The sequence below is a fragment of the Monoraphidium neglectum genome (genome assembly GCF_000611645.1).
Source record: "Monoraphidium neglectum strain SAG 48.87 unplaced genomic scaffold scaffold00545, whole genome shotgun sequence".
Taxonomy (NCBI): domain Eukaryota; kingdom Viridiplantae; phylum Chlorophyta; class Chlorophyceae; order Sphaeropleales; family Selenastraceae; genus Monoraphidium; species Monoraphidium neglectum.
This window is the reverse complement of record NW_014013083.1, coordinates 11,119-24,873: the sequence shown is the minus strand read 5'-3', so window position 1 is coordinate 24,873 and position 13,755 is coordinate 11,119. Positions and strand designations below refer to the sequence as shown.

The following is a 13,755-nucleotide window of genomic DNA, read 5'->3' as shown; positions in this document are numbered from 1 at the left end:
GCCGTCGCTGTCCCGGCCGCTGTCGCTGTCGCTGTCTCCGGGCGCGTACGACGATTCAGACGCGCTCATTTCACCTGACTGCACTTTGCGGCCCAGGGAGGCCGACCCGGGTGATCTGCAGTCGCGACTTGGGCACCAGGGCCGGCCGAGCTGGGCGCCCTGTATCGATCGCAAACGTCGTTTAAATAATTATAATAACTTATTCTGCCCGGCTCGACCCAGTTGGCCGGCTTGGCTGCTTAGAGCGAGTGAGCCGGCTTGGCTGGGCATGCCAGAGGTTTGTACCATGGAAGCCTTGAAAGCAGACGAGCTCGTTGCCATGGCAGCACGCGCTTCGACATTAGGTATATTTCGAGTTGTTCGAAGTTTTAGTATTCGTACAACAACCCGATTCGGCTTGCGAAAAATGCAAAGCCTCTCAGGTGTCCAAAGGCCCCGCGACGCGAGCTTCACTTCGCAAAACGGAAAAATCAGACAAGGCTACAGGCCTGTGCAGGGCCTGGGCGTGGCGCACCACCTATGCGTTGTTCCGTCTCGGACAGGTCCTCGCCGCCTGCAGCGCACAGCTACACTGACCAAGTCCTCCGTTGCAGCGTTGCCTTTTTTCGATGTGAGCGTTGTAGGTACATGGATTTAACAATCAGCAGGTGTTAGCACGCATAATCGGTAGCAGGCGTCTTGCATTGCGATGATGCAGGCATTGGCCCTGCCACGCTGGGGCCACTGCATGCTGCACCTCCGTGTCCACGCAGCGCCCCACACAACAGCTTCCCGGCCTGATACCGCCGCGGAATGTCAGGTTTCAGTAGCAATGCTTCAGTCTCTCGACTCTTTTCGAGGCGTGGTGCACGAGGACATGGCGCTGGCTTCGGCGCTGCGCGCCCCCGCACACCACCTGCTGGCTTGCCAGGTCGCAGTCTATGGAACGCCCTTTGGGTGAGGCGTCCACAATTTATGACTCTTATATAAGCCGTACTCAAGATGATTGGCGTGCGAGTGAAGATTATTGGCGTTGCTGCCTGCCTGGTCTCCCTGCATGGGCGGTGCACGTGGGGTTGATGGCGCGCCCAAACCCACCCTGGTGGTGCAGGGCGCCAGCACTGCAGGACCTGGACACGGCTGGCAGCTTATCAGAGTCCGACAAACAGGTGGGGGAACCTTGGCGCTTGTGAGGGCCGCACTGCCAGATTGCTGCCCTGCGGACGCACTGGCAGCAGAGCGGTCAGCTTGGTGGCTTCATTCGCACGACAGGGTGCACATACGCCGCCACGCGGTTGGTCGCACAGTCTTATCGATGGCAAGCAGCACGCAGGGCAAGTAAGCTCGATATGGGCATGGCGTCAGTCAACAATTCGAGACACAATTTGTTGTTATGCAGCATGCAGTCGGCGCCTGATCAGACTGATCAAGCATGGACCCACTCGCAGTTCGCGGCCTGCCTGGCTGCTCCGCCTGACTTGGAGGATGGGACCACAGCCAGCAAGCTTGCCGCGCAGCGCAACCTAGCTCGCATGACAACCATGGTGAGCAGCGCGTGCGTTGAATTGCTGCAACAACACCTGCTCGCATGTGCAACTTGTGCACAGCTCACGCATAACTGCCACAGGAGCGGTTGTCCACAAGTGCCTCTTCCTCCATAGCAATCACTCGCCGGCCTGAGCCCCGTAATCTTGCCACCTCCTGCCCACAGGCACGCATGCAGCACGCTGAGTCGCTCATGCGGCCGCCGCAGCATCAGCAACAGCTGCAGCCAATGGTGCTGCCGAATGCGGCCGACGAGCGGCTTCAGACGCCGGGGATGCAGCAATGCACCAGCAGCAGGAAGAGAGGTGGCGCGGCGGGGCCGCAGGCTAGCCTTCCAGAGAGCGGCGGTGGGGATGGGGCCTTTTCCCGGTCGGTGTCTGAGGCGAGGCGGGAAGCCGGCACGCAGTTGCCGCGGGAGCAAGCCCTCGCCACCCCGAGCGAGCGGGAAGGGCTGTGCACAGCGGGCCACGCGGGCCACGCGGGCGACGCGGGCCACGCATGGGCAGCTGCTCCATTGCTGCTGCAGGGATGCAGCGACGCCGTGGGTGCCCTGGTGGGGCTGGGGGCGCTCTTCCTCTCTGGGTTCGCGGGCTTCAACGCAGAAGACCAGGGGGCCGCGATGCAGCGCCGTGTGGTTGCGCTGATGCGCGTGGCCGCTGCGGGTGTGCCTGCGCAGCCCGCAACCTGAAGGTGGTTTGAGTCATTTGATGACGTCATCAAAAGAGTGGCGAGCAAGTAAGCAGGTTGGGCGAGGTGTGGTGTCAGCGGTCAGCGCACAGCAGTACGAGCGTGTTGACCATGCCCGGCCTTGAAAGAAAGGCGTGCTGCTCGTGAGGAGGCCGCACATCTAGGAATCAAATGTTACTTAAAAGTCTTGAAGGTTGAGTCCATGTTGCTGGCACTGCGTGGCGGACAAAAGCGCAGGTGCAACAGTTGATCACCACACCAGCTCACGTCACTGCCGGCCAGCAAAGCACGGCTGCCGTCCCACACACCAGCAGCCACAGCGTCTGGCGGTCTGTGTAACTGGCAAACAGTCATACCGTATGTTCAGACGATGATTAGAGCTGCGGCTTTCAGGGCTCACCGAGCCACGGCACCCAGCCTGATCTACTCATTTGGACGCCGTGAGGGTACTGTGTGTGCTATAACGACCGCAAACATGCCCACAAGTGAGGGTACGAATGGGGCTGCTGCAGTACTCTCGCTGGTGTCAGCGCTGTTTCAAGCCGTGCGCACCCCAAAACGAAGCCCGGTTGCACAACGCACGGCGCCACACTGTGCCGCTGGTCGCAACCCTTGCTATTGGCAGGTGCGCGGACGACGCAGACTGGAGAGTTTGTGCAGCGCCAGCTGGGCGAGGATGTAATAGACCTGGCGGCGGGGCAGGTAAGGCTGATGAGCCACCACGGCGTGAGGGCCATGTGCACTAGCTGTGCGCACTCAGAAGCGGCAGCCCTCCCAAAGAGGTTCGAAGGCGGTGCGCTGCCTGGACGCGGACCCGTGCAACCCGCTGCAGCGCCTTTGCGGGCCGCCGCACGCTCTGCTGCGTCTGCGAGGGCTCATGCATGGCGCCACAGCAACAAAAAGTCTGTCCCTCACCACCGCCGTGCCGCCGACTCCGCGACCCCTCTTTGCCACCAGCCCGCGCCTTCATCGCTCCCACTCGATAAGATTGCGGCGGCGGCTGCTCACCGGTTCGGCTCGCCGGGCGCAAACCCGCTCATGCTGCAGTGAGCTGCGCCGCACGCGGCAACAGATTGGACAGCTTATGCAGCAGCAGCCCTGAAAACTGACTGCTGCTGCAGCTGCTGCTGCTGCTGCTAGTGCTGCTGCTGCTGCACCTGCCACCGCCGTCGGCACCCCTCCCCATATTCCTTGCCGGCAGCTCTTCCCACCCTCAAGCAGCGTGCCCTACATTCCTCCCCTCCTACGCAAGCATGCTACCACGCAAACACGTAATTTGCATACATGCCGAATGCACCCTTCCACCCTCTATCACTCACAAGGTATGGCCCTGAGCAAGGTTACGCCTCATTCCGCCAGAGCCTGGCCGGCTTCCTCAGCAGCCACTACGGCCACGAGGTCGTGGCCGACGAGCTCATAGTCACCGCAGGTGAGTGACACAGCAGGTGGCCGGGTGCAGGTGTGAGGGGTGAGTACTAGTGACAAGCGCCGTGGCGGCGCGGGGCGCGGCAGTGCGTTCAACTGGGTGCGATTGCGATCGAATTTGTTGGAAAGGGCTGAGAGCTTGGTGTCCTGAGGCGAGGGGCGATGTGCAAGGCACGCCTACTTGAGATGCCCCCGGCCCTGGCCGATCGCGCCGCCAGGGGTCTCCCATGGAATCGACCTGGTGTGCCGCCAGCTGGCGTCACCCGGGGATGTTATCGTCGTGGAGCGGCCCACCTACTTCCTGGTGCAGGGAATCATCGATCAGGTGAGGCAAGGAGTGCTTGGTTTGGAAAAACGCAACACAGGTTGCAGATTTGCTGGAGGTGTTGACTTGTCTAGTTGCACGTGCTCGATAAATGTCTCGGAATTGTCGTGCACTCACGACACACATGGCGTCCGATCCCACTGGCTGCCGCCGCCACCGACGCCGCCGCCGCCACGCGTGCAGTGCCACCTGCGAAGCGCTGATATCCCGACAGACGGCCAAGGCCTGGATGTGGCGGCCCTTGAGGAACTGATAGAAGAGGGGGGCCTCAGGTCGGCATTGGGTGGGCCTTGGGTTGGAGCGAAGCCGCTCGCTGGCAGGCAGGGCGGCCAACACAATCTCAACGCAGGTCGCCGATTATTGTGATTGCCCAGCTCCAGGGACGCTTGCTGGAACCACATTTGTCAGGCCTGCCGAGCAGGGGTCCAGCCTGGAGGTCCTTGACAAGATGATATGATATGATGCAGCCCCTCGTGCGGGGAGCGCAGTGTGGCCGTTTGCCCTCGCTAACACAGTGTGCTCGCCGCGCCGGCCCGCACCTTCCCGACCAAACCGCAGGCCACGCCTGCTGTACACGGTTCCCGTGCACTCCAACCCGCGCGGCGCGGTGCTGTCCCTTGAGCGGCGGCGGCGGCTGATCCAGCTGGCGCACCGCCACGGGTTCTACATCCTGGGTAGGCAAGGCGGGGCGCCGCGACGGCGGGCCGTGGGGGAGCCGCCTATGTGTTCGCAGACGCCGCGGCCATGGCGGCGCGCCGCACGGCTGCACCCCAAGCGCGCCTGCCGCCGTCTCGTCCGCCCGTGCGCGTCTACTATCTTGTGTGCTCGGCAGCCTCATCCTGGCCTTGGGCGAGGCTCACGCGACTGCCCTCCTGGTCGCCCCTGCTCACTTAATTCATCATTCCACTGCTGTCAGGCTGACCATGCACCCACAACAACCCTGCTACACAACCGATGCCATGCACCCCGCCCCTGAGCCCCCCCTGCTCAGACACCACCCCAAACCGGCCCTCCCTTGAGCCTCACTCCCCTCCAACCGCTGCTGCTCCGACCTCTTATAATGACATACAATTTCTCATATCCACACGACCTCCCCAGCCGATGAGGTGTACCAGCTGCTCAGCTTCCCGGACGCGCCCCCGCCCCCACCGCCCATGAGGGCCGTCGAGCTGCAGCTCTTCGAGGAGGGAGCCCTGCCGTCACCAGGTGACGGCGGCGGTGATGATGATGTCAGCGGCGGCGGCGGCGCGGGGGAGGCGCCCACGGGGGCATCCGCGGGGGCGCTGGAGGACTGGAGCGCGGGGGTGGGGCAGGGCGAGGGCCCGCAGCAGCAGCATGAGGCCGGCGGCGGCGGCGGGCAGGGGCTTGCGCAGGGGCTGCAGCGGCGGCGGCGGCGCCTGGCGTCGTCGCAGGTGGTGTCCCTCGGATCCTGGAGCAAGATGCTGGCGCCCGGCCTGCGGCTGGGCTGGGCGGAGGCGTCGGAGGCGGTGCTGCAGCGGCTGCGCGCGTGCGGCGTCCTGCAGAGCGGCGGTGCGCGGCGCGCGCATGCCTGCAGTGCAGGACGGCTGCAAGCGCCGGTGGCGTCTCCGGCGCATTGGGCTGGCTGTTGCCCTCATGATCCGCTACGACAGTCACTTGCTCGTGCTGGCCGGCAACCGGGCAGCGATTCCCGCTGCTTCCCCTCTCTCATCTTCTGGGCGTCACGTTCAACGGTCGCCAGATAGGGTAGCATCCGGAGTCCCAGCCGGCTCCGCCCTGTTTCAAAAAGTCTCGACACGCACACGCGCGTTTGCCAATACCGCAGGCTGCATCGCGCCGCTGTCTGCGGCGGTGGCGCACAGCACCCTCGAGCTCGGCCTGCTGCAGCAGCACCTCGACGGCGCCGTGCTGCCGTCGCTGGCGGCGCGCTGCGGCGCGATGTGCGAGGAGATCGACAGGCACCTGGTGCCCCTGGGCTGCAGCTACAGCCGGCCGGAGGGGGGTTACTTCGTGTGGGTCGCGTTTCCGGAGGAGGTGCGTGGGCTGTGCTGCGTTTTGCAGCTGGTACATGCTTGCACGCTCTGCAGTGGGGGGGGGGGCCCTGTGGTTTTTCGTGGCGGGCTGCGCAGCCGGTTGGGGCGCGCGGGCGGCGCGTGGCGGGGAGTTGGGGTGGCGGGGCGACAGGGGCTGCGCGGCGGGCGGCGGGCATGGACCACGTGGGCGGAGCGTGGAGTGGGCGAGCGGGCGCGTAGACACTTCGCTCGGGTTGTCTGCGCTTGCCGGGCTTTGTCTTGGAGCTTTGCTGGCGGCTGCAGCCGCGCCTGGCAGCCCGCGCGCCTCACCACGCAATCTGGCCGCCAATCACATGTCTGTTTGCAGCTGTGCAGGTGCTCGCAGCCTCCACCCCAGCTGACGCCCCTGGCCGATGTTTCTTGTTGTCACTCCCCGACCGCCAGGTGGACACTCGGGAGCTCCTTGTGCGCGCGGGGGCGCGCCACAGCGTTCGCTTCTCCCCCGGCCCGCTCAGCCACGGCCGCGCGCACGACGCGCGGCTGTGCTTCGCCTTCTACTCCGAACCCGAGCTGCGGGTCGCGGTGGCGCGGCTGGGGGCGGCGCTGGCGGAGCACCTGGCAGCGGCGTGACCGGCGGCGAATGGGACGCGCCTGCTTTCCTCTGCTGCTTTGAGGCTGCCTGGAGCACCAGTGGCCTGGAGTTGCTGGACTGCCTGCCTGTGTATCATTGGTTCTTTTTTCTGTAAACTGTCCTATATTTCGTTTCGTTGGTCTCAGATTTCACATGATTACTCAGTACTTTTTTGTCCTTCACACAGCCCTTCACAGGGACTTGGGATTGAGTACATTGCTTTGGTTACTTTACAATTCGTAGCTTTGTCAGGCTCCAAGGGGATGCGTGGGTTCTGAGGCGCCCAAATGAGAAAAACAGGGGTGCGCAGGCTGTGTACAGTACCTGCGGGCGCATGTCACAACACGCTGGATAGCTGCGCAGGTGACATGCCCGAGTACGCTGGGTGGCTGTGTCGTCATTGCACAGTGATGAAGCTGGTGTGCATCAAGCAGCACATCATGCAGTAACAAAAAGATACAAATCCACAGCAAGAAATTGCAAGGACAAAGTGTGTCAAGAAGTGCGAGATGGCAGTGGCGCACAGGTCTGGAACGGCAGCTCTTACAGCTGCGAAATGTGAGGTGCCATCAATTGCAGGTGTCTGGAAGATTGCGAACCAGCTTTCATGCAGCCGGGTGTTCATCGTGCTAAAGTACAGCGGTCATCCTTGGGCCAAAGTAGGGGCACCTTCAGGGGGGCAGCGACGCCTGCGTGGGCAGCATGCAGGGGGGAGGCACAAGATGAGAAGATGCAGATCAGGCGATGCGGAGAGCACGTGATCAGTGATGGGAACAGCGGGGAGGCGGCGCTGGCGGAAGGGACGAGGCCTCAGCATAGTGTTTATCAGTCAGTTGCGGCGCGCGCCGCGAGCGGGCGCGCCTCAGTGTGTGTAACAAATATGAGCATCAGGGGCCAAGGGCAACCATGCACGCCCGCACTCACACACGCACGTGCGCATCACACAAAAACTCAGGGCCCAGCAGACTGCCATCAGACAAATGCCTCGGTTAACTTCACAAGTGCGGCGTTGCCCCGGGCAGGACGCCCGTTGCTACCACTCAGATTCGTCATCTAATGTTGTTTGTCGTCACCTGGCGGTCAGGGCTCAATCACCAAAACAAACGGCGCTACACCACAATGGCACGCCCCCAAACATAATTGCCACCCCGCACCTTTGGAGGTCGACCTCGGTTGACGGTGGTGGTGGCCATTGTGAATGGCTTCAAGGAAAAGAATTCTGGAAAGTGCAGCAGTTGAGTGGTGGCAACACACGAGTCTGTCAGTGAAGCGCATCACCAATCGCGGCCCGGCACGGCAAGTGCAACCAGTGCGGCAAAGGGGCCATGAAGAGGTTGAATGGACGAAAATCGCATTGGTTTGCACAGGCTGTCGCATGCTGGGTAAGACCCAAAGGGTAACTGCCCCGACGGGGCTCCCCAAGGTGATGGAATCAGCAGTCGACGCGCCACAGGAACCCCCGGGGGGGCTCGACCGGGGCGCGCGTCACTCTGCGGCGTTGCTGCGCGGACTTTGCGCCCACGGTGGGGTTGGCTCCGAGGAGCCGGGCGCTCCGATGCAGCAGCTGGGTGAGACACAGCCTGTGTGCCGCCCAGCCCGCCGGGGTGTGCGTGTGATCGCGCAAGGGTGCACGGGGGGCAGGCAGGAACGAGCACCAGGCTGGCTGCAGACTTGGGGCAATGCTTTGTCGCCATCCACACAACCAACCTATGCGTAAGTGTGCGTGTCGAAACAGCATAGGCAGCCACTCTTGAGACCAGTATCGGTGAGGGCACCCGGATGGTTGGCCCTGAGAGGCGCGACGGCGTTTGGGGGCGATCAGAAGGGAGGCACTCGGAGTGTTGCGGGCTGCAATCGCCTCACCAGCTGCGCGTCAGTAGCGCCCGCAACAGCCCCAGCACATGCAGTCCTTTGGCCTCAGCATAGATATGTGTTCATCAATTGGGGCGCGAGCCCTCAGGAATTAAAACAAAGATTTTGATTATCAGCGGCCAGGAGCTCTGGTGAACACGGCCAAACAAGCATGCTGACAAGCACATACAAACACACACACACATGTGCGCAACACACCACAACACAGGGCCCAGCAGACTGCCATCAGACAAATGCCTCGGTTAACTTCACAAGTGCGGCGTTGCCCCGGGCAGGACGCCCGTTGCTACCACTCAGATTCGTCATCTAATGTTGTTTGTCGTCACCTGGCGGTCCCAATACAAGCCAAGTGCCGCAAAGGCAAATTAACATGCGAGCACGCGCCGCGATGCAATGCGATGGCCCACCTTGGATTGTGGGGGCAGGACCAGCAAGTTGGCATCTTTGAGCTGGTGATGTCTGTGCTGTTGTTGACGGAATCGGCTGATTATTCAGCTTGAAATATGTCCTGCATGATGCAGGAAGTTGGGTTTGGATGTCGTGAGCGAGAGGCACCAGCAGAGGGCGAAATGCGGGCATGCGTGCTGGTGAGGAGGGAGTGCATTGATACAACATGAAGCTGGTAGCTCAAGGGCTGTCGCATGCTGGGTAAGACCCAAAGGGTAACTGCCCCGACGGGGCTCCCCAAGGTGATGGAATCAGCAGTCGACGCGCCCCAGGAACCCCCGGGGGGGCTCGACCGGGGCGCGCGTCACTCTGCGGCGTTGCTGCGCGGACTTTGCGCCCACGGTGGGGTTGGCTCCGAGGAGCCGGGCGCTCCGATGCAGCAGCTGGGTGAGGCACAGCCTGTGTGCCGCCCAACCCGCCGGGGTGTGCTTGCGGTGGCATGCGAGCGGCAGGCAGGTGCATCAGGCGGTGGCTTCTAGAATGATCAGCCATCTGTCAATCACTCGACTGCCCACCTGTGCGTTCATGTTGAGATGTTATGTGCTGTACGCTGGGACATGTCCACGCCTGTGCAGACGAGCGGCCTTGATGTGCTGGGGGCCATACCAGCCGCCGCAGTAGGAGAGGCGGCGGCTGGGTGACAACACCTGGAGGCAAGGGGGATAGGGCAGCCGGGATTGCGCGGTGAGCAATTGCAAACGGATCAGAATGCAACGCAAGCACGTTGAGGGGCCAGTTCAGAAGAGGACGCGCGCGGCACGAGACGATCTCGAGAGGACTGCTCACCGCTGAGGCTGCATTGAGAATGTGCTTGAATTGACCGTGTGCGCCATACGTGGTGGGTCATCAGCGAAGAGCTGCCTGTTGTCGCTGGAATGGTGATCTGGGGCTGCTTGTGTCTTTTTCAGTGCACTGTTAGAACGGGCATGCGCAAGCTTGATGATAGCACATGTGATGATCGACTCGCTTCATGATGTATTGTGCTGGCGAACTGCTGCCCAGTAAATATGTCATCAGTAGGAACTAGTGAACTGTTTCAGCTGCCGCAGTCACGGAGTGACATCGGCCGTGTGCTGTTCTTTGGCTGGTTTTGCGCTTGCTGTATGCCACACAACCACTGAATTGATTGTACTATCTGCCTTGTTGAACCTGGGGTGATGATAAGCACCTGCAGCGGCACAACCCGGATCGCCCCAGAGGTTACATTCACACAGGGCAGCTGCCGCGGGGGTAAAATTGAGCACCTCTCGTAAGCACAGAACCTCTGCCACAACAGCGAGAAACCTGCAACTGACAAACCGGTTGTATTGCGACAAACACTTTCCTGCACAACAGCAACACTCATGCATGCACGTATGCCCGTGACACACGGCTGGCTGCGTACAGAGCCACTCAGGCCGCCCGAGGCGGCTGGGCGCTCACTCAGCCAGCCGCTCCACCCCAAGAGACACCTCCTTGACCGCGCCGCCCTCGTAGCTGCGCGCCGCGACCTGGCGCACCCCGCCCTCCGCCAGCGCCCCCGATTCGATCCAAAAGTTGCCGCTGCCATCTGCGCGCACCGCAGACCACGCACCCAGTGGCAGCCGCGTGAGGACCGCACCCTCTGCACCAATCGGCGCCGCGCCGCGCGCGCCGCCAGCCGCCGCCGGCCGCAGCGCCCCGCCGTCAGCCACCAGGACGACCCCGCCCTCGACCGCCCAGCTGCCGCGCAGCTGCTCCTCTGGGACAGGCTGCAGGCCAGAGATGGTCGGCTGGCCGCCGCCGCAGCCGGCGAGCTCCTGCCGGCCGGTGTGGGGGCCGTCGTACCTGCGAGAAAGGCGACACGTCATCGAAGAGACTGTGCATGGCAGCCCGATTCGCAGTACATGGCCCGCTGCGGACTTGTGTCGCTCAGCGGCCTCATCTTATGCGTTTGCCAGCGGTGATCGACACGCGCGCTGGGTGTATCACGACGTCGGGGGCGCCCACCCATGGGATGCCCGGCCGGGGCTGCCTTGGCTGGGTGCTGAGAACCCGCTCGCACCCGCGTGAGGGCACCAAAGAGCACATGCAGGGCCCTCCGCTTGCACACTGCACACATGTGCGTGCACAGATACACAATCACACTCACCAAACAACACACAAGCGCATGCATGTGCACACACACACACACACGCACACACGCACAAACACACACATCACAAACATATACACACACACGCTCTTTCAACAAGCCTTGCGCCGCGCACACCGATGCACGCGCTCACGCACGCCCACCTCTCCCTATGCAGCTCCACGCTCGCGACCCGCCAGCTCCCGTCCGCCCAATTGCGCGCCAAGTTCTGCGCCACCTTCAGGCGGTACCTCGGCGGCTGCGCGGCCGCCGGCCCCGGCCCCTCCTCGTTCCCCGCCGGCGCCGCGGCGCCGCCGCCGTTGCTGAGGATGCCCTCCGTGCTGAGGCCGGGGCCCGCGAAGCACGCCTCAAAGCGCAGCTTGGATGCGTTGACCAGGTCAAAGCTAGCGGGGCCGGTCGTGTAACTGCCGTCCGGCAGGTAGGCTAGCGCCGGCGCTTCGCCGCCGCCGGCAATGGCCGTGGTGGCGTCCTGCGTGAAGGCGACGGCGTCCGCCTCGCAGCCCACGGTCGGCATCAGGCGCCGCAGCACGACGCTGCGGCGGCGGCGCGTGCAGGCGCATGCGGACGCTCGCTTCAGTCTGCTGCATGGCAGCGCGTGAGCGCAACACATGAGCGCACTAGCGCACATGCCTCTGCATACGGTGTTGGGCCCGCTTGAGGGACATTGCATGGAGAGGTGCCACGATGAACAAGAAGCCCGCCATCACGAATGGCCAACCGGCAGGTCGCTGCTCTTAAATCGCACCTTAACTGCCTGCCATCGCCTGTGGTGCAGCTGCACTGCGTCTGCCAGTCGCGGATCTCCACGCCCCAGTCCCTGTAGGCGCCGGGAACGTAGTGCTCCGGCAGCGGCTGGGGCGCGCCGTCGGCGGCGTAGGATACGCTCACGCCCTCCCACTCGCCTGCGGGTTGGGCGCCCCGCGCCGGAGGAGGGGTGGGTCGTGTGCGTGGGGCATGCCTGCGATATTCGATGGTGCGTTGATGTGCACACTGCGCAGCGTGCAGGGCGTATGCTGGAGGGTCCCCGTGCTGCGCACGCCGAGCGCGCCTGCGGGGTGGTGTGAGAGGCGTCCACACTCACCCGCAAACTTCGCGCCAAAAGCAGCCCACGTCTCATCAGTCTGCTCGACCACAAACGCTTGGTTTGTCGAGGTGGGCACGGCCCGAATGGCCCTCAACGTGCCGGAGCGAGGTGGGTGGCACCTCAGCTGCTGCCTCACTCGAAGGCCTGTGCTCTGCATAGGCGCTTGCATGGTGCTGTGACGCTGTGACGGACTAGAGTATATCGTAGGAATCGTTCGCGCTAGCTTGTTATCGCCTACACACCGCCCTGGTAGGCATATTAGCTCGGCAGGCTGCTATCTCTCACCCAACCGGCGCCTACTGACACAGACGAGGACGCATCATGGATCCCCAAGCCGCGTTGCAACAAGCGTGCGTCCGCGGAGATGCAGATGCGGTGGCCCGCGCGCTCGCCGACGGGGCGGACATCAATGCGCCGTTTGACATGCAGGTGTGCAGCAAGAAGTCACTGGATTCAAAAGAAACAGGTGTCTTTGCCGTGTAGGCACGCCGCAGCAGCCACACTGCCCCTTAGCCCACAGCAGCAGCGGCAACGAGTGGGTTGCTGCGGGAGACGGCGGCGGCAGCACGGCCTGGTTAGTCAACTGACTGAGTTGCCCCCGGCCACCCACAGCGGGACACCCGAAAGGCGATCGAAGCCCGACACCTCCGCCCGCATCCCAGCGACGCAATCAACAGCGTGCCAGGCCCCCAGTCAGTTGCGCCCCGCCCCTTCAACCCCTCGACCCGCTTGCCAACCGCCCTCCACGCCCCCCTCCCTCAATCTCCCCCTCCTCGTCCCGAAACCACCCTGTTTCTTGCAATGCGACAGGGCACCCGCGCGATCCACATCGCGGCCCGGCAGGGCCACGTAGCAGCCGTCCAGGCCCTGCTGCGCGTCCCCGGCGTCGACGCGCTTGGCCCCACAAAGCGAGCCGAGACCCCGCTCTTCTTCGCCTGCAGGGACAACCGGCCGGCGGTGGTGGCACTGCTGACGGACCCGACGCGCCGCGAGCGCTTCCGCCAACGCCAACACGAGCGCCCGCCCACCGCGCCCTCCACCGCCGCGTCGCCGGACGAGGCCGCCGCCGCGGCGGCAGCGACAGCACCACCAGCGGTCGCGGACGGCGAGGACGACGAGGAGGGCCGCCGGCTGCAGCGCCGCTGGGCCGACTGCGCGACCGGCTGCGTGCCCGTCGCCGCGACGCGCGGCAATCTCGAAATCCTCGAGCTGCTGCTCGCCGCCGGCGCCGACCCCGACGGCCCGCCCGGCGGCGGCATCCCGCGGCCGCCGCTGCAGCTCGCCTGCGAGAACGGCCACGCGAGGGTGGTGCGGCTGCTGCTCGACGCGGGCGCCCGCGTGCCAGAGGGCGGGCTGGAGGGCTGGACCCTCTGCCTGCGGCTGGTCCGCGAGTGCCTCGCGCTGTGGCAGGCGGACATCGCGGCGCTGCGGGAGGCGGCGGCGGTGGGGCCGGCGCTGCAGCAGCTGGTGGTTGACGCGGCGGGGGCGCTCAAGGAGTTGCAGGAGACGCGGCGCGGCGGCGGCGGCGGCGGCGGCGACGGCAGCTTTGGCAGCGGCGGCAGCGGCGGCGGGCGTGGCGGCAGCGACGGCAGCAGCCGTGATGTTGGCGGCGCGGGGGCACAGCTGCGCCAGCTGGCGGGCGGGCGGCCTCAGGGG

At 64.1% G+C, this 13,755-nt stretch overlaps 3 protein-coding genes across 3 annotated transcripts in view; 2 read left to right on the top strand and 1 right to left on the bottom strand.

The window, feature by feature from the left end:
* Nucleotides 1-2,686: 2,686 nt before the first annotated feature.
* On the top strand, nt 2,687-6,582 carry MNEG_4067 (GntR family transcriptional regulator; the record flags this gene model as incomplete). Its single annotated transcript, XM_014047460.1, has 10 exons — nt 2,687-2,696; nt 2,837-2,913; nt 3,169-3,257; nt 3,534-3,640; nt 3,855-3,961; nt 4,145-4,233; nt 4,520-4,635; nt 5,060-5,491; nt 5,766-5,974; nt 6,397-6,582. The coding sequence occupies 10 exons, from the start codon at nt 2,687-2,689 to the stop codon at nt 6,580-6,582; spliced, it is 1,422 nt and encodes a 473-aa protein (XP_013902914.1).
* Nucleotides 6,583-10,320: 3,738 nt separating this feature from the next.
* Nucleotides 10,321-12,268, bottom strand: MNEG_4066 (hypothetical protein; the record flags this gene model as incomplete). The annotated part of the gene is made up of 4 exons (XM_014047459.1): nt 10,321-10,708; nt 11,159-11,548; nt 11,761-11,917; nt 12,097-12,268. The coding sequence occupies 4 exons, from the start codon at nt 12,266-12,268 to the stop codon at nt 10,321-10,323; spliced, it is 1,107 nt and encodes a 368-aa protein (XP_013902913.1).
* Nucleotides 12,269-12,900: 632 nt separating this feature from the next.
* MNEG_4065 (hypothetical protein) overlaps nt 12,901-13,755 on the top strand; it is a gene marked incomplete at both ends in the record, with an annotated part of 2,881 nt that continues 2,026 nt past the window's right edge. Inside the window, one exon of the mRNA XM_014047458.1 lies at nt 12,901-13,701. Within this exon, the coding sequence (XP_013902912.1) occupies nt 12,901-13,701 (801 nt within the window). The remainder of the gene's footprint in view (nt 13,702-13,755) is intronic.